Raw genomic sequence first — 20769 nt, 5'->3', positions numbered from 1 at the left:
GCCAGAGCGTCAAGGAAAGGATAACAAACCGGTAATACTCCGCACGTTTACTAAGCACCGAGATAACATCAATCTTTTCACTATACCGTTTAAGCGTAAAGAATCCTCTATAGGGTATATCTAGGGGCATAGAGAAAACTCCCATCAAACATAAAAATAATCACAAATTCAAACATAATTTTTTATCAAATATTCAGAGGAAGTTTCACTAGCTTCTATTCGTAGTTTTGTACAACATGCAATGATATCCTAGAAAAGCTTGATAATGAGCATGCAAATGAATAATTACAGGTTTCACAACTTAAATTCCATAAATATCTTCTTACCCCTACCTTAGATACAGAGAAACCAAGAACTGGGAGAAGAGTATAAATTCACCGACAATGGTAGTCGGAGAGTGTATTCCAAGAAACGGGACGACATCTACCTGCAACCAGTTTTCAACAGTTGATCCCACCACCGCACCAGCAACAAGCCCCCCTATGGTAATCAATGTAGCCTTACCTGCAAAGACAAGTAGGAAAACATAAGTTTTAAACAAATGAAATTTGAACAATTATGCAGTCTAATCTATTGGCATGCTTCGGCAGAAAGGAGCATAAAATCCCAATGGCATGCCAACTTCCTTCGGCTTTTAAGGACTTCAACGAGCAAAACCGAAGTTCGACACGAGCAAAGCATGAAAAATTAGCTCAAAGAGAGAAATGAACTTAAGTATCTTCTATAGCAAGCAATATAGTCCATATGCAGTAAACCTCGTTACCTAACTTCACATTCTTCAGAGTCATGAAATACAAGGAAGCACCAAAGCTACTTGCTAAGATAAACCCGGGAACGTCAGGTCCGGCATAAGGAATCGCCGAGGATGTAGAAGCTCCATTCACATAAGTTAGAACCATAAGAGCTCCGTACACACCGGTCTGTATTCCCAATTCACTAGCAACTGGAGTTTCAACTGAAACAGGTAAATTCTTCACAGTTGTTTGCACCCACCGAATGCTTCTGTCCACGACTTCCCCGGCTTTCCCGGGAGGGTTAACAGGTTTAACATCTGCGTATCGAATGCTTCTGTCCACGACTTTCCCGGCTTGCCGTTGGGTTAAGCTCCGCATGAGCAGCATATCATATGCAGCCTCAACCTAAAACACAAACAACAAAAACTACAGACAACCATACAGTACATATTTATCAGGAAAAAAAAATGGTGGTTCTTGTTTATTGGATCTTATTAGTTAAGTGAACACATCTATAGATGAACCACCATAAGCACCATAATTTCACTTCATGGCAACAAAATAATAAGCATTTGTCTAATTCAGAAAATGGGAAAGGTCCATCAAACACCATCCTAGTAGATCATAGTATTAAATTGCGATTGCAGTTGTAGCCGTGGATGTTGCTGACGGAACGACATAAGATTTATTTCCTAAAAATAATTATGTTTTTATATCACGATGATCTTAAAATATTACAATACAGCCGGTTATGCTACATCGCGGCCGCAGTTTAATACCATCTAGTAGATAGAACACTAAGAAATTGCAAATTACATGCTATAAAGAACGTTTATTTTGTTAGTTTTGGATGGGGAGCTGTAAAGAAGAATAATTATTCTAAATTGAGGCAATAAAATCAAATCCAGGTAATCGACATTCGACATAAAGTAAAAACTCAAATCCCAATTTGAGAATAGAAATAAATGTAGGATTTGCAAATTTGCATAGAGAAGATTGGGAATGCTAACAAGTAGAAAAATGAACAAATTTACGCAAAAAGTTGAATATTTTATCACCCAAATCTTTTGAACGTTATAAAATTCTCAAACTGAAGAGAGAAAGGCAATGAATAAACCTGAGCAATAGCTCCTTGGTCATCCTTAATAGAGGCAACAATCGAGTTCTTGGCGCGAAGAATATCATCAAAAGAAGCACTTTCGGAGACTCCAAGGAGCTTGAGCGCGTTCTCAACAGACATCTCGAACGGAGCCGAGTCATCAGCTCGTGAACCAGCTCGAGAGGCTAATATTCGCCGGGTGTGGAGGATTGGCGCGGCTCTCCAGGGCTCGGTCTTCGTGGATTTAAAAGAAGGATGTATTTGGTTGACCGGCGGTCTAGGAACAGGCCCCCCCGGAGTGAGACGGTTTGGCCGGACGGATAGTGTGGCTGCAGCCATTTTTGGAACAAAGAATGAGAAAAGAATGCCTTCCTTCATTTTGGGGGGCAACAAAAAATCTAAGCTGAATTTAATCAATCAGACATGACAAGGCTTATGCTTTGCGCTCTTGGGTCAGGAGTATGTTTTCGTTTGATTAGGACCGTCTAATTGTCTGACTATAACAAAAAAAAAATCTTATAATTTAAATTTTATTTATTATTTTCAAATCGAGTGTTTATAAAATTTAAATTTAATTATTAGAGTTTTCAGTTAAATTTAATTATAAATATATATTATATTACTTTAATTCAAATTTAAATTGTTTTATATATTTATATATATTTTTATATGTAATATAAACATATTACTTAAGATTAAAGAATTTAATTATTAATTTTTTAATTGTTTAAGTTCTATTTGAAAATTCGATTCAAATTTAAAATATTTTCGATTCAATTCAAATTTTTTAAAATTATGAATAGAATCAATTCAAATAGAGGTTTTTTCAAATCAAATGAAATAAAAAAATATTTTTTTAAGTAAATGAGTTTTATCCACGGGGAGGAATGTTAAAATGAAAGGGAAAAAAAACCACTGAAAATTTGTGGCCATGAGAGTGAACACCACGTCTCTAATTTCTGGACAGTCCCATAATTAAACAAAATAGACTAGGAGCAGTTGAAAGGCGTCACGTTGAAGAACAAACTTGGAGAAAGCCATGTTGGCTATGAGTAAATGGTTCCTTTTATGTCGAACAGATACAGTAAGAGAGTTGGATTTTTAGGCAGAGCTGATTCTGTTCGAGTCCATGCCAAGGGAGGAGACAACAACGATAACAACAACAGTAAAAGCATCGACAAGAGGAAGAAAGTTGTTGTGGTTGGCTCGGGGTGGGCTGGTCTCGGTGCTGCTCACCACCTCTGCAATCAGGCACTTGGTCCGCTATCAGAATAGCAGTCGTTGTGCAGCGGTATTGACCAAAACAGTTATTGCACTACCGCAAGCGTTTTTCAATCCCTACTTGCTATATTGCTTATAAGGGAAAGAATGTTGCCTTTCCTTGATTAACTTTCAGTTTTGTGATTTTTTTTTCAGGGATTTGATGTTACAGTTGTTGATGGAGGTGGTGGTATTGTCAGTCCAGATAATCTCGGCATCCAAGGTAAATCATTCCAACACCAATTTTGATGCTCTTCTGCCATTATTGAATCATACAGATTCATTGTAAGCAAATAACAGAAATCTCATATTCATTTGCCACAAAAAGCATGGTTTACCCATTGATAAGAATCAACTATGAGCTTATATAACTGTGAACTTTGTTTCATATGAATCCCATTTTCTAGAACTATAGGCTAAGTTAACAGTAGTGCAACCACATCTTTGTTCTTGATGTTAGAGGACCTAACAGGTCTTGAAATATTTTGATTAATTTCCTTAAATTTAGTTTTACAACGTTGTGCAGTAGTATACTTTATGTTGCTCCAATAGCAATTTGTTTATTAGATTCTCTCATTGAAGATTGAGGACTGATCTCCATCTTTTGTTTGGGGGGATAGGGTTTTGGTATCCGTATAAAAATATTTAGTCTTGTTGATGAGTTGGATTTAAAGCCCTTTACTTGCTGGACAATATCTGCACAGTGTTCAGCTGAAGGATTGGAGATATTTACCAGGAAGTCTGCAGGTTGAATATCATTAACCTCCAATAAAGTTGCTTGTGGTTTTCCAAACAGATTCGGGATAACCGTGCAGGTCGAATTCCAGTGTACCAGGAACTCCCACAATTGCCAACTCCATTAGGAACCTTGTACCACACACAAGTATTTCTTAACCCCATCTTCATGTTTTGTTTGTTAGACTGCAAAGTCGTACTTCTCTTTATTAACATTTGGAGATTGTACCATATTTGCAGTTCGTCAGTCTCCCGCTCCTGGATAGATTATCATCGCTTCCTCTGATGGCTGCTGGCAAGCAGTAATGACTCATTTTCTTCCCGACGAGAGGAGATTATCGTAACTCGATGTTTTAAGCGATTGTTCTTTGTCGATCTTTCTTCGCTTTCTAGTTATTTCAGTCATTAGCTGACTCCTCCTGGCTTGCTAACGTTGACTTCTGTGTATCATTCTCTTCATGTTTCCTCTTTTAAATTTAGCCGGATCTTATCTTATGTTTATGTCTATATGCAGAGATTCTTTCGCAGGGATTATTATGCAGGGATTAATTCCCGTTACAGACGCACATATGATTTTAATGACTGCATATGAATACTTTTTAGCTATGTATTTATGTATTTATTTATACATGCATTGCATTTTATCTAAATTTTTAATTTTCTGACTGCCGGAGGTCTTCCACAGAAGTTACTCTCAACCTGGCGTTGGGGGTAGCCTACTACCCTACCTCCCCCTTACCCCATACATATGGGAATTGAGTTTTGTTGTTGTTGTTGTTGTTGTTGAATGTTGCCTGGAAAAAGTATGATTCAAGTAAGGATTCTCTTTCTGTAGTAGAATCCATCACTGAGGTTGTCGGGATCGTCTTTCGGTTGGGTCCGGAATTAGGCTTCGACATGAATAATTGGGTTAGAGTCGCCACCGACCATTTTAAAACGAATTTAGATGGGTCGAACACCATCTTACATGATCTACGTTGTACCAAAGATGTGTCGGATTCGGGAGTCGGTTACATTTAATGAAGGGTAGCAGCCTTGAACTGCCCTTTCGGTACTACGTAATTTCCAGTTGTCTTAGAGTAAGAAAATTGTAACTTTAAATTAAAAGGTAAAACTAATGACCCAAAGCTTACATCTGATAAATTGAAACACCCCTTTTAAAACATTAAGAGGTTAAAAAATGAAAATGAATAAAGTAAAAAAAGAATAAAATAAAAGAAATAATAATGTAAAAAATAAGATGAAAAAATGAAAAAGATAAATGAGTAAAATAACAAAAAGTAAATAAACAAACAAATGAAATAAGGAAACTAAAGGAACATACACATAAAAAAATAATATAAAAATAAATAATAAAAAGAAACCAAGATAAAAAGTGAGTAAATAAATGAAATAAATATGCGTAAAAAAATAAAATATTAAACAAGGGAAAAAAGTGAACAAATAAATATAAGTGAAATGAATAATAAAAAAAATGAAAATAGTAATAAATAAAGGAAAAAAACAAATGAATATATATATAAAATAAATATAGAGTAAAACCAATAAATAGAAATATATATAATATATATATATGTATAATAAAAAATAAAAAGTAAAGATTTAAAAAAAATAAAAAAAAATATGATGGAATTTAACATGGGTCAAATTGAAAAGAAAAACAAATTGAGTGGCCAAATTAGAACAAAATTAGGGTTTAAAATCAGATTTGGGGTCAAAATGGAACAACAACAACAACAACAACAACAAAACCCTATTCTCATATGTAATGGGATAAGAGGGAGGTAGGGTAGTAGGCTGTCCCCCAACGCCAGGTTGAGAGCAGCTTCCGTGGAGGACCTCCGGTAGTCAAAAAATTAAAAATTAAAAATAAGAGGGAACGAAAGTGAAGTATACCTCTTTTTAATAAAAACACGCGGATCCTTTGCTGATGGGTCGGGTTGCGCGGGTCTTCGTGGGCCGAGTATATAAGATAAATTTTTTAAAAAACTTCATTTGTTTCATTTAATCAGCCGACCCATCCCTGTTTCTCTCCTTTTCTCTACCCAGTTCATGTGTTCTTGATGAACACATGAACGCCGCCGTAGTTCCCAGATTTCGGTCGCCGTTGTTGTCGCCGACCGCCGCTCGCCGACGACAAAATGTAAAAAATTTTAGTTTTTTTTAAAGCCATTCCCCTCTTTGTTTTAAAAATCCAAATAATTTTTCAAAAACACAAGCCTCGGGGGCTAGATCTACGAAAGTAGATCTTGAAAACGCCCCCTATTCATCGGTCATTTTGAAGAAAAACGAGAAAGAGAACAAGTGAAATACAACATGCACAAGGCCAAACACGCCGAATCAAGGTAAAATACCTTTTTTATTTCTTTCTTGCTTTCGAAATCTACAAGGTATTATTATGCTTTTTCGTGTTTTCTAGTGTTTTGTTTCGGTATTTGCGTGTATAACCGTGTGATCCCCCCAAAGCGTGATGATTTACATGTATTTATAATCGAAAAAACAAGCCTATTTTAGAGTTTTGCTTCGACTAAAACTCAGTTTGGTTGTGTTTGTTGAGTCCATGATTCTGATTTGTTACTTGCTTGTGTTTCATGCGGTCACGACGCCGAGAAAACCAGCCGTGGGAGACGTGTTGTGCGAGGGAACTTCGATCGGGGTTTGGTTGACTGAACGACGTGAGACCAGAGATGGGCATGCAGTGCTAGGGTTTCTATAAACCCTAAGTCTACTGTGGGTCTACTTATTACTGGTTTGCACGTGGGTTTGGGCCACTAGCCTTGGGCTATTCTTGTTTGCGTGAAATGGGCCTGTAACACGGAACCAAATGAATGAATAATATTATATATTATATAATATAAATATTAATATATATATTATATAAAATAAATTTAATGGACGAATTCTGGTGTCTTCAGTTGCCCCTCTTTGCTCATTATCGTGTAACGAAAATAGAGCAAAGATTAAAAGACAAATTTCGTCCATATCGAAGTCCTCTGTCGTATAGTTGAAACCCGATATTTGATAGGTTTGTCAGTTTGAACTGAAATAAGAAATAACTCCCTTGTCGTGAGGTCGAGTTGAAATGAAAAATTATGAGCACGAAATCCTTCGTCGTGAAGTTGAAATCGAGCTCAGAGCTTTGACCAGTAGCTCATGGAACGTCTTCTGGCTCAAGATACTTTGTCGTAAAGGTAAAACTTGTCCTGAAGACTTTGGTGTTGTTATGTCACAGATGATTCCTTCGTCGTGAAGTCGATTCCATCTTGAAATTATATTGAATTGAAGCCACAATTCGAAATTTGAATCATAATGTGACTTCTTATTGCCAAATTGTAGTCCACTTTGGTATTCTTTTCGATTTAAAGACATTGGCTAAAAATTTGATTGGAAAGTAATTCTTTGACTTCATCAAGTTGTTGATAGGCACTCAAGCTGAATGAGATCAAACTTTAAAGGTCTTCGTTGATAGATAGCTTTTCTCGACTTAAGCTATGCTGCAAATGATGTGCCTTTGAGCTGAGCATAACTGAACTCGAAGGTTTGGTGTTTCAAGAGAAACATTTTCAAAGGTTTTTTGTTTTTTGTGTTTCAAGAGAAACAATTTCAAAGGTTTTTTGTGTTTCAAGAGAAACTGTCTCAAGAGACAGAATTTGTTTAAAGGGAAACTGTCTAAAGAGAGACAAAACTTAGTTCCAAAAGAACCTGTCTCAGGGGAGACAATTTTTTTAAAGAAAAACAAATTAAAAGATTTTGTTTCAAGGGAAATTGTCTCAAGAGAGACAAAAAATTTTTCAAGAGAAACTGTCCAAAGAGAGACAAAACTTAGTTCCAAAAGAACCTGTCTCAGGGGACAGAAAATTTGTTTAAAGAAAAACAGATTCAAAGATTTTGTTTCAAGGGAAACTGTCTCAAGAGAGACAAAATTTGTTTCAAGAGAAACTGTCTAAAGAGAGACAAAACTTAGTTCCAAAAGAAACTGTCTCAAGGGAGACTAAATTTGTTTTAAGAGAAAATGTCTCAAGAGAGACAAAACTTAGTTCCAAAAGAAACTGTCTCAAGGGAGACAAAATTTGTTTCAAGGAAAACAGATTCAAAGATTTTGTTTCAAGGGAAACTGTCTCAAGAGAGACAAAATTTGTTTTAAGAGAATCTGTCTCAAGATAGACAAAACTTTGTTTTGAGAGAATCTGTCTCAAGAGAGACAAAACTTTGTTTTGAGTAAATTAGTCTTGAGTGAGACAACTCCTTGTTTCAAGAGAAACAATCTCAAAGGTGATCGATAATCTTCTTGTTCATGCATGTTAAGGAAATCCCTTCAGAAGCTTTAATCGTTGACTTAAGGAAGTCAAATATGTGGATGGCATGTTTATTGTGGCACTAAATCACTTCATCGGGCATGATATCCTTCATGAAATTGAAATCATGGAAGCTGTGAAATTGAGCTTTTAATTGGATGTCCTTCGTTGTGAAGTTAAAATCTACACTTGTAAATTGCACGTCTTTTGAGTTCAATATCTTTCGCTGTGAAGTTAAAATTGACGCTAGCATGAATCTGCAAAATTATGCACATATGTGATGCCATGGATGCAATGCTCTTATGTATGCCTAAAATGTATATGTGAAACATGTTATTTTAGGGTTTGGAGATAAATCTCAATCTCTGGTTGTCAGTCTCGATGACTCTTGATGCTGGAATCTTGAATTTCTGATTCTTGATCTTGGATTCTTCAATATGCTTAAATCTGATATACAAAATGTTTATATGTGAAGGGAATAATTGTATGAGCAGTCTTCATTTTCTTAGACCCAGTTTGTCTTCATTTCCACCAGGGTGTACTCTTACAAACCTCAACCTAAGATAATTTATTTTTCTTGCTCCAACAAATTTTGCCCTAAAATTTTGGCTTCTCCTGCCCCAGTTCAATCTTGAGCTTCGGAGAGATATTCGTTGATTTCCAAGACATGCTTCCAGAGAACTCATCTTTTTTGAAAATGTTTTTTTCTTTGAATTTTCAAAATTTTGAAAAATATCAAAAGGAGTTTTGAAAAATATTGCCTCCTTCTAGGTTTCACAATTGAAGCAAATCATAAAACAGGAGTTCATTGGATATCAAAAGAATTAAATGATATTTTAATCTTTGATAGCTGCAAACCTTTGACAAATATCAAGATCGAAAAGTTGGTTTAGAGGTGGGTATTAAGGTTTGTTTCATCGATTAGGTCACCGTGAAGATCATGGCATATCCTTCTTTCTTGATTTGACATTTTGATCGGAGGCGAACAAAATGACACAACTAGCATAATCAATGGCTAGACCTTTCAAGACACTTCTGTTTCAGTTCTTTGAAATCTTCCATTTGTTCAAGTTTTGTAAGCTCCTCTAATAAAGGTAGTGCAAAAATATCGGTCTAAAAGGGAGATTCTTGAGTGCTCGTGTGTATTTGACTATAACAAGTATTCCTTAACTCCCTTAGTCCATTTTTACAGAAACTCCTTATTTAAATTTGTCATTAAATGGCTAGCTAGATCCATAATGCCAGGCGTTTTACCAATTACTCTAGAGGGACAACTCAATATGTAAATACCTTTATCAGGCTAGCTGAATATTATCCATAAAGCCGGGGCGTTTAACCAATTTCTCTAGAGGGACAACTCAAGCTTTATTTTATATAAATAATATTATAATGTGGGTATACGGGTCCAATTTTTTAAGTTTGTTAAGAAGAACCTGTTATAGTCTAGGTGTTTTTGAAGGTCAGAAAATCTCATCTTTAGAGTTCAATTCCCAAGCAACTGACCTAAACTAGATTCACCTACTTGACCATTCCATCTGAGAAGATCATGATCATCACTGAACGTCTTAAACAAAAGTATAAACCAATTACTTTTGCAATCTCATGTGCTAGTTGCCCCATTTTGTTCGCTCCTACACATACATGAATACCAAACCTTTGATGGACTCTTTATAAGAAGAGAAAACTAGTTCGGTCCCTGTAAGAGAAGAGCGTGTAGTCTGATGTATCTTTTAAATTAAGACAAAGAGGTCTTTGTTTTGTAGGGTTTAATCTTGTCATTTATCAAATATTTACAACCTCAATTATTAAACAACTTTTAATTAAGGTGATATTCAAGGAATTCAAGATTAAAATTTGTTCATTTCCTCAGAATGAAGCATTTTATTTAAAATGTTTGAACGTCAAGTGACTTTTGAACATAAGAAGCACAAAAGAAAAACAATTTCAAACAAGATGAGAACACAACAAAACTCCTAATGGATGCCCCAATCAACTCAATCAGAATGCCTCATTACTCATTGAAAGTCAATGCCCCTGAATCGATCAGATCTTGGACCTTACGTTTCAATGCCCCATAGTTCTTAGTGGTGTGCCCTGAGCTCCCGATATGATGACTGCATATGGCATTAATATCATGGTCTTCAGGATATGGGGCCTCTCTAGGTTTGGATTGAACCGGAGTCACAAGATTCTTCTCAACTAGCATTGGGAGTAACTCCTCATATGTCATTGGGATTGGACTGATGCGAGTCTTTTTATGGAAGACATTATGAGGTCTAATCCCCAGATTAGTCAGGTAAGATTCCCTTTCATTCCTTGGTTCTCTCTGAGTTCATTTAGAAGTACCGGATGGTACAGCTGCAGTGGTTGAGATCGTAACACCTTTGTTAGCGTTGTAGGTGTTAATATTGTTGATCTCTCGCTCTTTGTTTTTTCATGGGAAGCCTCTCATTGGAGTCATTTCTCTCAATTGTTCCTTGTTTTATAGCTAGCTCGATCATCTCACCAGTCATAACTAGATCTGAGAAAGTTCTCGATGTAATTGCCACCAGGTGCCCAAAGTAAGGCGTCTTCAAGGTCTATACAAACAGTTTCCTGGTTTTTTTTCATCCAAAGGTGGATGAACTTGCACAGCCAAATCCCTCTATCATTGTGCGTATTGTCGGAAACTTTCATTGTGTTCTTTCTCCAGTCTTTTTAGCATAACATGGTCTGGTCTCATATCGTTAATATACTTGTATTGCTCCAAAAAAGACTTGGATAAGTCTTTCCATGTCTTAATATGAGTTCGGCTGAGCTGGTTGAACCACCGGATAGTTGAATCAGATAGGCTCTCCTAGAAGTAGTGGATCAGGAGTTGGTCATTTCCCCCATATCCCGTCATCTTCCGACAGAATATAGTGATGTGGGCTGAGAGGCAGATGTTCCCATCGAACTTCTCGAACTCTGGGACCTTAAATTTTGGTGGAAGCACCAAATCTATAACCAGGCTCAACTCCATTGCGTCCACTCCATAATAATCATGGTCCCCTTGGACCATCTTCATATGATCTTCTAACATCTTGATATTCTCTTCCATATTCTTTGCCTTATCCTCCTCGTCAAAATCTGGGATATGATAGTCTTCCGGATGATTGTCAGTGTTGGTTGCAGAAGCTGGTATATTTGCACCAGATATGGCTTTCCCCTTGATAACAGATGAGTCCACTTGTAATCCGTGTAAAATCCCATGTGAGACAACCACTTGTGGGGTTGGTGGTATAATGACTCTTTCAGATGAACCTACCCCTGGTATATTGGCTTGTTGGAGACCCGATAACTTGGCCATAATTTGATCGACCAAGGACTCCTGGTTCTTCTTGATGGACTCTAGGGTACTTTGACTTTTCTGAGCCATCTTATCCTCCAGCTCTTTCTATAATTTTGCCATATTTTCTTCATTTGAATGATTCTGGCCTCCATTCGCCTCTTTTTCAAGCGGATGTTATGCAGATGGGGTGTGTCCAACGCTTGAGGTGGTGTATCCAATATTTATTCCTTTTATTGAAGCATTCTTCCGTTAGTTAATGCGAATGCAAAGAAAATAACAAAATGCAAAATATGTCTAAATGCATGATGCATGAAATGTCCGAGGCATTGATCCAAAAAAATGTGTCTGTTGTTATGAATAATCATTATTGAGGACAAAAGTGTTTTATCTTTTAAGAGAAAAAAAAATATCATGACACCTTCTGACATGTTGACTAGTCTTCTGCCTTCGTCTGTCACTGGTTGAATAACTTGTCGAACCACTCCGGCTTCTCTGGATGAACCGTACAAATGTTGAGTTACTTTTTGTACTGGCCCAAGAAGTCTCGAATGATTGTATCTCAGGCATTTATCTTTTGTTGAGCTTGTTCCGAATGAATAAACCATTGGAGCCCTTAATTGATAAGAACTTTGTGAAGTTCATTTGTTTGTTTCTTGAATTCGTCAGTAATGGTCTCCAATTTCAGCTATTGTTTTGCCATTTTTGTCTTTGATGGGACTCCCAAAATTAGTAACCTTCATTTTGCCCCTGTAACCTCTGCCAGTCAGTTCTTCCAATATAGACTTTTATTGTGCTTAATGTAGACTCGAATCATTTTGAGTCCTTTATAATGCAGTAGAGTGATATACTCTTCAATTATGGGCACCACGTCTTCTGGGTTAAATGTGACACATAATCGCCTTGTAGACTGTCCTCTGCATTTTTATCTCTTGTATTACAACCCCTTTATCTGTTAGTTCAGATTACTTTGTGTGTAACAAATACTTTTTTAGGTATCAATGACCTCTTGTTATAATGCAATGATGAAAATAAACATGAAAGTAAAAGGTTAGTAAAATAAGAAAAAAAAAAGGCAAATAGCATGGTTAGGGTAAAAAATATTCTAGGTTTTGGAATAGGGTTTCGGGGTAGGCTCTACTTCTCCATAGTCTCCCGATTTAGGTTCTAAAAAACGGTACCCGAGTTCTCCTTGCCGATGCCCCTTGGGCTTGCCAGACCCTTAGTCCTAAACCCATCACAGGTTTGTGTGGACTAAGTTAAACTCGAGAGGACACATTCCTTTATGCCTATACGGAGAATAAATTCACACGAATGCATAAGGTATATGAATCCCGGAGGCTACTTGATAGGTCCATACGGTGAATAAATTCACACGAAGGCGTCGTTTTCGTGTTTAAAGCCTTAGATGAAAAATCTTTAGGGGCTGAAATCATTAGAAAATGGTTAGTACAACTATTTACTCGAAAATATAATCAAAAGTAAGCAATAAGGATTGAAATGTTACCTTAAAATTTAAACTTACCCTTTTCGTTAAAAAGCTAACTGGAAATTACCTTAGCCTGACTCACTTACCTGTGTCCCCAGCATAGTCGCCAAGCTGACGGAGTCGTCTTTCAGTTGGGCCCGGAATTGGGCTTCGACTTGAATAATTGGGTTAGAGTTGCCACCGACCATTTTAAAACGAATTTAGGTGGATCAGACACCATCTTACCTGATCTGCGTTGTACCAAAGATGTGTCGGATTTGGGGGTCGGTTACAGTCAAGAAAGGGTTAGCACCCTTGAACTGCCCTTTCGGTACTACGTAATTTACAGTTGTCTTAGATTAAGAAAATTGTAACTTTAAATTAAAAGGTAAAAATAATGACTCAAAGCTTACCTCCGATAGATTGAAACACCCCTTTTAAAACATAAGGACGTTAAAAAATGAAAATGAATAAAGTAAAAAAAGAATAAAATACAGGAAATAAGAATGAAAAAAATAAAATGGAAAAATGAAAAAGATAAATGAGCAAAATAACAAAAAGTAAATAAACAAACAAATGAAATAAGGAAACTAAAGGGAACATACACATAAAAAATGTAATATAAAAATAAATAATAAAAAGAAACCAAGATAAAAAGTGAGTAAATAAATGAAATAAATATGCGTAAAAAATAAAATATTAAACAGGAAAAAAAGTGAACAAATGAAAGTAGTAATAAATAAAGAAAAAAACAATTGAATATATATATATAAATCAAATATAGAGTAAAACCAATAAATAGAAATATATATATATATATATATATATATATATGTACATATATATGTATATATAATAATAATAATATATATATATATAATAAAAAGTAAAAATTAAAGATTTTAAAAAATATATAAAAAATACGATGGAATTTAACAGGGGCCAAATTGAAAAGAAAAATATTGAGTGGTCAAATTAAACAAAATTAGGGTTTATAATCGAATTTGGGGTCAAAATGGAAGGTTTTAAAATAAGAGGGAACGAAAGTGCAGTATACCTCTTTTTAATAAAAACACGCGGATCCTTTGCTAATGAGTCGGGTTGCACAGGTCTTCGTGGGCCGAGTATATAAGTTAATTTTTTTTAAAAACTTCATTTGTTCTCATTTAATCAGCCGACCCATCTCATGTTTCTCTCCTCTTCTCTGCCCAGTTCATGTGTTCTTGATGAACACATGAACGCTACCGTAGTTTCCAGATACCGACCGCCGCTTGCCGGCGACAAAATGTAAAAAGTTTCAATTTTTTAAAGCCCTTCCCCTCTTTGTTTTAAAAATCTGAATAATTTTTTCAAAAACACAAGTCGCGGTGGCTAGATCTACGGAAGTAGATCTTGAAAACGCCCCCTGTTCATCGGACGTTTTGAAGAAAAACGAGAAAGATAACAAGTGAAATACAACATTCACAAGGCCAAACACGCCGAATCAAGTTAATTTTTTTTTATTTCTTTCTTGCTTTCGAAATCTACAAGGTATTATTCTTCTACTTTTTCGTGTTTTGTTTCAGTATTTGCGTGTACAACCGTGTGATCCCCCAAATCGTGATGATTTACATGTATTTATAATCGAAAAACAAGCCTATTTTAGAGTTTTGCTCCGAGTAAAACTCGGTTTGGCTGTGTTTGTTGAGTCCATGATTCTGATTTGTTACTTGCTTGTGTTTCATGCGGTCACGACGCCGAGAAAACCTGTCATGGGAGGCATGTTGTGCGAGGAAACTTCGATCGGGATTTGGTTGACCGAACGGCACGGGACCAGAGATGGACATGCGGCGCTAGGGTTTTTGCAAACCCTAAATCTATTGTGGAATTACTTATTGCTGGTTTGCACGTGGATTTGGGCCACTAGCCTTGGGCTATTCTTGTTTGCGTGTAATGGGCCTGTAACACGGAACTAAATGAATAAATAATATTATATATTATATAATATATATATATATATATATATATATATATATATATATATATATATATATATATATATATATATTGTATAAAATAAATTTAATGGACGAATTCGGGTGTCTTAGAGAGGTGAACTTTTCAAGTTCCTTATTCAGAGCTTTAACTGGTAGTTACTGCAAGGGAGCTTTTTAAGCAGTTTGGATGCTCTGAGAGGCTCTATCAAGATATTTTCTTTCCCACCAGATTTGATTGTTGAAATTTGCTATATCCGATCTTTTATCTGTTCGTTTCTCGAATTGACTCGGTGGAGTTTTGTTTATGGATGGTTATAGAAGCATTTCGATGTAGTATTTTGCCGTGGCTCCACAACGGAGAAGATCTTTGAGCCGTGGGTGGAGTCTTTGAAGGCTAAAGGTTGTGAAATACTGGAGGGTAAAAGGGTAACATATTTCAAAGTCGATGAGGAAACGGGTTGCATAACGGAAGTAGTTTCTGGCAAAGAGACCTACACTGTTGATGCAGCTATATTGCTGTCGGGATCGCCAAGCATCAAGAAACGATCAAGAACAGGTTTTTTGTTCTGAAATTTTCTTACATGGGATGCATTTTCATGCAATATAGTTTTAGTATGTTGATATTTTGATAGAAAGTTTTAAGTTCAAAGTTTTGATTAGATGGTCATCCATGCTTTATGCTTTCTCCACATCTTTAGTATAGTTTTTAGTGGTTCAGTTGGTGGCTCTTTTCAGCTATCCTGTTTAACTGGCAGTTGAGTCCTGTTTAGTGCAGCATTACGTAAACAGGAAGAGTTTCGGAAAGTTCTGAACTTGGCTGGCATTGATTTTGTTACCGTTAAGTTACGGCTGGATAGGGAGGTCGGTGCACAGATCTTCCCTTGGTTTAGAACTGAATATCATGGCAGAAATCTTGTGCATTTCTGTAGTGGATTTCCTTGTTTTAGTCAAGAATATGCTTTTACAAGGTGCTAAAGTTGACATTATGTAATGAATACACCAGGTTTTCATCCTGATTCCGAGCAACGCTTGTGCTGGATTCGATGATCTATTTGGGTGTGCCTTCTTCGACTTGACCACAATTCATGATGAGCATAAAGGTGATACGGAAACCATATTACAAGCTGATTTTGTAAGTTTTTGCCTTCAAACATGGATCTTATCTTTGTCATTGGGAGGAAATAATTTTGAAACTTGTACTAAAATTATGGAAATGATCTTTATCTTGCCATGCAGTATCATGCCAATGAGTTGCTGCCTTTGGAAGATGAACTTGTAGTTGAAAAAGTCATGTCATATCTTTCTAAGTGCATAGATGGCCTTGAGAGAGCTAATGTGGTGGACAAAGAAATCAGAAGGTTTCCGAATGGATTGACTCATATTTTCCCAGGTGAGCAACCAACAGCCTAATCGAATCGAACCGTCATATTTGGTGACAATGAGGGTATGTTTTGCCAAAGAATTTATAACTTCAGGCTTAAAAATTAATCTTGCAAGACGTTTTAACAACCCAAGGAAGATTATGATGAGGATGTGGGGGGAAGAAAACCTATAAATAGGCACGATCGACATCTTCTTGTACCATTTTCAGACCCTTTTAAAGCATTCTGCAATATGTTTAGATACTTTTGGGCTAAACCAACACCTAATTCCGTCTTCTTGCTTCTCGAAGCGGTTCATATAAGTACATGATGCACGGATCTACATCGTTCCCTAATTTGTTTATGGCAGGAGACTGGATTATAACCCGACATGGTTCCCGGTCACAGGTTTGCTTTTCTGATATCAAATTGCATATCATTACAAAGGGACTTTGAAACAATTATATAACCGGTTTGAACATGGTTTTCTGTTGCTTATAATAGGAGAAATCTTATGTAACGGGGCTCGAAGCTGCAAATAGAGTGGTAGATTACCTTGAAGAAGGGAGTTTCTCCATAGTGATTCCTGTCGAGGAAGATGAGCCTCACATCGAAGCATTTTGCAACTTAAATAGAAGGCTTAATGAGATTATCAACCAAGTTCCATTGTCCGGTTATTTTCTTCAATAGATCTAATACAGACAATGTATGCAAATTCCTACATTCATGCAGCAGATTTCACTTGTGAATTGGGATATTATGTAAAGAAAAATAATTATTATCGACTTCAATATGAATCATGCTCAGGAGATAACTTCCTTTCTTTTCCATCTAATGTACAAAAGTTTACAAGGGCATCCGTGCTTAGCAAAGTCGGACAGGATCCATAAAAGAAACCATGGAATAATTGTTTCGACTGCAAGGAGATCATGATTGCTTATGATAAACGTCAGCCAGCTTTCGATGTTCTTACCACCAGAGGCAGGGTAACAGAATCAATATTCCTGGGATAGGGAGTCCACAACCCGAATCCACCTCTACTTTCTTTCTTGCTACAACCGCTACCCTTGAACTCACTCAAGCTTTTCACCCACTCTACTTTAGAAGAATGTTCCTGGGTATGCGGGTGCAGTACAAAAAGTGAGTAGTACTCGCAATTTCGAAACATAAAGAACTTAAACAACCCCTTTAACCTGTATACAACGTAGCCAAAGCTCAACTGGTCTCTAGGTGTGAAGAGATTGACCTCATTGAACCACAAGCAATTAAACAAATTATTCAATGCGGTATGTTCCCTTATAATTATGGCTCCCTCAGGCACATCTGCATTTGGTTTTTGTGTTAGTACCAAGAAACATAAATTGCATCAATAGAAGAGGAAAAAAAAAGAATGTTATCCTTTATGAACTCATTGGAAGGTCATGCACTTTACTACGTAAGGCAACCCTTCCATAATTCATAGAAGAACACCATGTCTCCCTTCATACCGCTAAACGTATTTTTCTTCAAACTCCATGTATCCATTCCCTCAGAGTAATATATCTTCATGTGCAGATCAATAAGAGGTCTGGCATATCGCTTCCTCCGCTTGTTTGCATCAGCCTCCTCATATATACTCCTATGATGTTTGTGCTGAGCAATAGCATAGGTATGCTTATCACGCCATAGGTATCTGCTAATAGAAAATATTCATATAATCCAACAGTCTCTGCATCAAGATAATTCAAACATTCTATAGCAAGAAAAAATTTAAAGCAATAAGCTACATAGTTCATCATAGTTCAATAAGATGATGATATCTTTGGAGGTTGTCTTTCCTCTCATTAGTCAACAAGGAAAATAATGGAAAAAGCAAAGTTGTTAACTATTTAATCAGACATGAAAATACCTTCCAGGGATGAGCAATGGATCAACTATCAGATCCATTTTTCCATCAATCCAAATGCTGTACTGCGCTTGAGGGAATAAACCTGTGGGTTAAAATTTTGGGAACCTTCCCATTCCTTCTGGGTTCATCATAAGGTGGATGCTTCAATGGGACAAGACGCCATATGCCTACCCACATCCCCTTACCTTTATCCTTCCTCACGGTCACATTACTTTTAATAAATTTGAGAGATATTTCATCGACAATCATCAGAAAACAGAAGAGCTGCTTAGAACGAGTACTTATATTTGATGGCTGATAAGGCACATCATATCCATCAAAAATCCCAGATGCAACCACAAACCTACATTTCTTGACATATTCGATGTCCACGGGATTCATGTCAGCACCACCATTTTGCAGAAATCCACAGTGCACCTAAACGGATTTTTTTTACATGATAAACCACTTGATTCAATTTCCAGCCATCTAACAGAGGTAAGGAGGGGGCAGATGCAAGAATGAGGAAATTTTCATCCCCGTCGTATATGGAACGTAAAAAATTAATTGGGTGGTGGTGGGATGCTTATCCCTGGACCTAGACCAGATGCTGCCCAAGTTATCTACCCATATGAATAAGACAAGGGGATAAAAGCAATAAAATAAGTTTTACCTTCATAATTGGCTTCAATTTAAAACTCTCTTCTCTCTGAAGCCAGCTTTGGTTACCTCCAAATACGGCGAAGGAATGAGATCCATTGCTAACTAAATCCTCCTCATCAATATAAGTTAGATCTTTAACAATTAAATCCGGTGTCCTTCCGTCTGGAATAACTATTTTGTCAGGGTCACCAACTACTGGAATTGGACAACCTATTAGATTAATTTACAATCAATATTACTCATTAAAATGGAGTGATCAGCATTTTGATAAACAAGAGTGTGCATGAACTTTACGATGTTCTGGTTTCGGAGCCAATCCAAGCAAGTCCATTGCAATGAATACCTTGCTCTCTTTGTTACACATGGCTGCATATGAAGGGAACAACACATCGTCTCATACCAATAAGAAAACACAAATACAATTTGCAGGCCAAAAATTTAGGTTGCTTGGGACATTTTCACTAGTTATGAAATATGAATGTAACCTTGATAAATGATAAATCCTGACTAAATCAAGAATTAGCAGAGCACATTAAAAAGGAAGCCAAAGCAAATTCTGGATTGTATAAAAACCTCCCTGAGACAGAAAAGAATCAAACCAATCTTTTTATCCCAAGTATTTATCTGATAATTAGTTAACAAATATAAAAGATGTCACTACATCAAACAAACTAACAGCATTCATTAAGTAATGTAATTACGCTGCAGTTCAACGTTGAAACACAAATTTCAGTCAAATTTACAATGACCCGTCCCCGGAGCAAAAGTTAGTACACTAGATCAGTATCTGTTCAAATTTTCGATCAAAATAGCAGAAAAGCAAAATGAACTATATTCATTATCCTAACTCATATTTCTGTAGAAACTAACAGAGTTTGACTATTTAAATCCGAACAAGATATAGTTACGAACAATCGAAAGTAGAGACAGATCAAATAAAAAAATATGAACCGTACCTGACAAGAAAGAAATCGAAGATTGGCAAGACCAAACATGAAACAATAACACAATAAGAATAAGTAACATCCATAGAATGCCTACGACAAGAACCAATCGAATAAACCCCTGTTTCCACACAGTCTTGATTGCACTATCTTGCGGCAACCTCATTGAAGAAAACAAGCCACTTTCATCATCTGCATCGAGACAATCCAAAACCCTAAAAAATTGCATCTTATTAAGTGATACCGAAATCCAAAATCCATGAAATGAAGCAGGTAGCAGATACAAATTACCCTTTTAAAAACTAGAGATATACAAACATACAACATAAACCAATGCAATAATCATGACCCAAGTTTTCACGAAAGCTTTATAGATTTTGCTTACCTTTAGAAAATGGGCGTTGATTATTACGCTCCCTCTGGCTTAACCGATATGAAAGAGGGGATTGGAGCTTAGTATCCATTAGTACTCACTTTCACCTCATCAATAAAAATAACTTCAAAAATGTCTACAAAAATCATCAAAATCAAAACGGGAAAGTTATTAATAGACCATACTAGTTAGATCTACACAAAACTTGAAACTTTGACACATAAAATGAATCCAACAAAAAGAAAAGAGAAAGTTTTGTGAGTGGCAAAAATAAACGACAGAAAAATAGTAATACCTAGCAATATCCACGAAATTTATACAGAAAAAATTTAGGTAAAACAGAAGGGTTGTTGATTGAGACTCAAATCTGGGAAAAACTAAAAGAGAATAAAAATTCCGAGTACCGCTGTTTAATGTTTCATGAACATTGGGTATTTGAACGAAACAGATGTAACGGCACCGTTTCATGACCTCAAGCAAAAAGGAGAAAGACAGCAAAAAGTCACGAGAGGAAAGAAGAGTGAAGCGACATCGTATTGGGTTTTGGGAGGACTTAACACTAACCCATGCAAGGCAGTACATGAAGGGGTGGTTGGATTAGGTTTTCAGCCAACCGGACTCGATTCAGAAATTTAATACTCTTGAAACTTGAACCGATCCGATTAAGTAATTTCATTTTACCCAAAA

The 20769-nt window shown here is 36.3% G+C and overlaps 2 protein-coding genes, 1 long non-coding RNA gene and 1 pseudogene across 3 annotated transcripts; 2 read left to right on the top strand and 2 right to left on the bottom strand.

The window, feature by feature from the left end:
- Nucleotides 1–302: 302 nt before the first annotated feature.
- On the bottom strand, nt 303–2225 carry LOC120195947 (protein CHAPERONE-LIKE PROTEIN OF POR1, chloroplastic-like). Its single transcript, XM_039197874.1, has 3 exons — nt 1852–2225; nt 764–1139; nt 303–504 (listed from the first exon to the last, which is right to left on the bottom strand). The coding sequence occupies exons 1-3, from the start codon at nt 2209–2211 to the stop codon at nt 329–331; spliced, it is 912 nt and encodes a 303-aa protein (XP_039053805.1). The 5' UTR covers nt 2212–2225; the 3' UTR covers nt 303–328.
- A 649-nt stretch (nt 2226–2874) lies between these two features.
- On the top strand, nt 2875–3853 carry LOC120195948 (protein anon-37Cs-like). The gene is made up of 3 exons (XM_039197875.1): nt 2875–3084; nt 3250–3316; nt 3714–3853. Exons 1-3 carry the CDS (start codon nt 2890–2892, stop codon nt 3740–3742), a joined length of 291 nt encoding a protein of 96 aa, XP_039053806.1. The 5' UTR covers nt 2875–2889; the 3' UTR covers nt 3743–3853.
- An 11717-nt stretch (nt 3854–15570) lies between these two features.
- On the top strand, nt 15571–16142 carry LOC120195949. Its single transcript, XR_005523124.1, has 3 exons — nt 15571–15735; nt 15878–16006; nt 16111–16142. It is a non-coding gene; the product is annotated as an uncharacterized LOC120195949 (long non-coding RNA).
- An 899-nt stretch (nt 16143–17041) lies between these two features.
- LOC120195945 lies at nt 17042–20486 on the bottom strand (annotated as a pseudogene).
- Between the last annotated feature and the right edge of the window lie 283 nt (nt 20487–20769).

The sequence above is a fragment of the Hibiscus syriacus genome, unplaced genomic scaffold, assembly GCF_006381635.1.
Source record: "Hibiscus syriacus cultivar Baekdansim isolate YM2019G1 unplaced genomic scaffold, ASM638163v2 tig00117021_pilon, whole genome shotgun sequence".
Classification (NCBI taxonomy): Eukaryota; Viridiplantae; Streptophyta; class Magnoliopsida; order Malvales; family Malvaceae; genus Hibiscus; species Hibiscus syriacus.
Note: the sequence above shows the minus strand (reverse complement) of the source record. Positions and strands in the feature narration are given on the sequence as shown.

What these genes read in the sequence shown, in the direction of transcription:
- LOC120195947 (XM_039197874.1), bottom strand. Translation starts at nt 2,211, where the DNA reads ATGAAGGAAGGCATTCTTTTCTCATTCTTTGTTCCAAAAATGGCTGCA. An exon ending in ACCAAGGAGCTATTGCTCAG is followed by an intron (nt 1,140 to 1,851) that starts GTTTATTCATTG and finishes TTTGTGTTTTAG; the next exon opens with GTTGAGGCTGCATATGATAT. An exon ending in TCTGAAGAATGTGAAGTTAG is followed by an intron (nt 505 to 763) that starts GTAACGAGGTTT and finishes TTGTCTTTGCAG; the next exon opens with GTAAGGCTACATTGATTACC.
- LOC120195948 (XM_039197875.1), top strand. Translation starts at nt 2,890, where the DNA reads ATGGTTCCTTTTATGTCGAACAGATACAGTAAGAGAGTTGGATTTTTA. An exon ending in CTCACCACCTCTGCAATCAG is followed by an intron (nt 3,085 to 3,249) that starts GCACTTGGTCCG and finishes TTTTTTTTTCAG; the next exon opens with GGATTTGATGTTACAGTTGT. An exon ending in AGATAATCTCGGCATCCAAG is followed by an intron (nt 3,317 to 3,713) that starts GTAAATCATTCC and finishes TTGGGGGGATAG; the next exon opens with GGTTTTGGTATCCGTATAAA.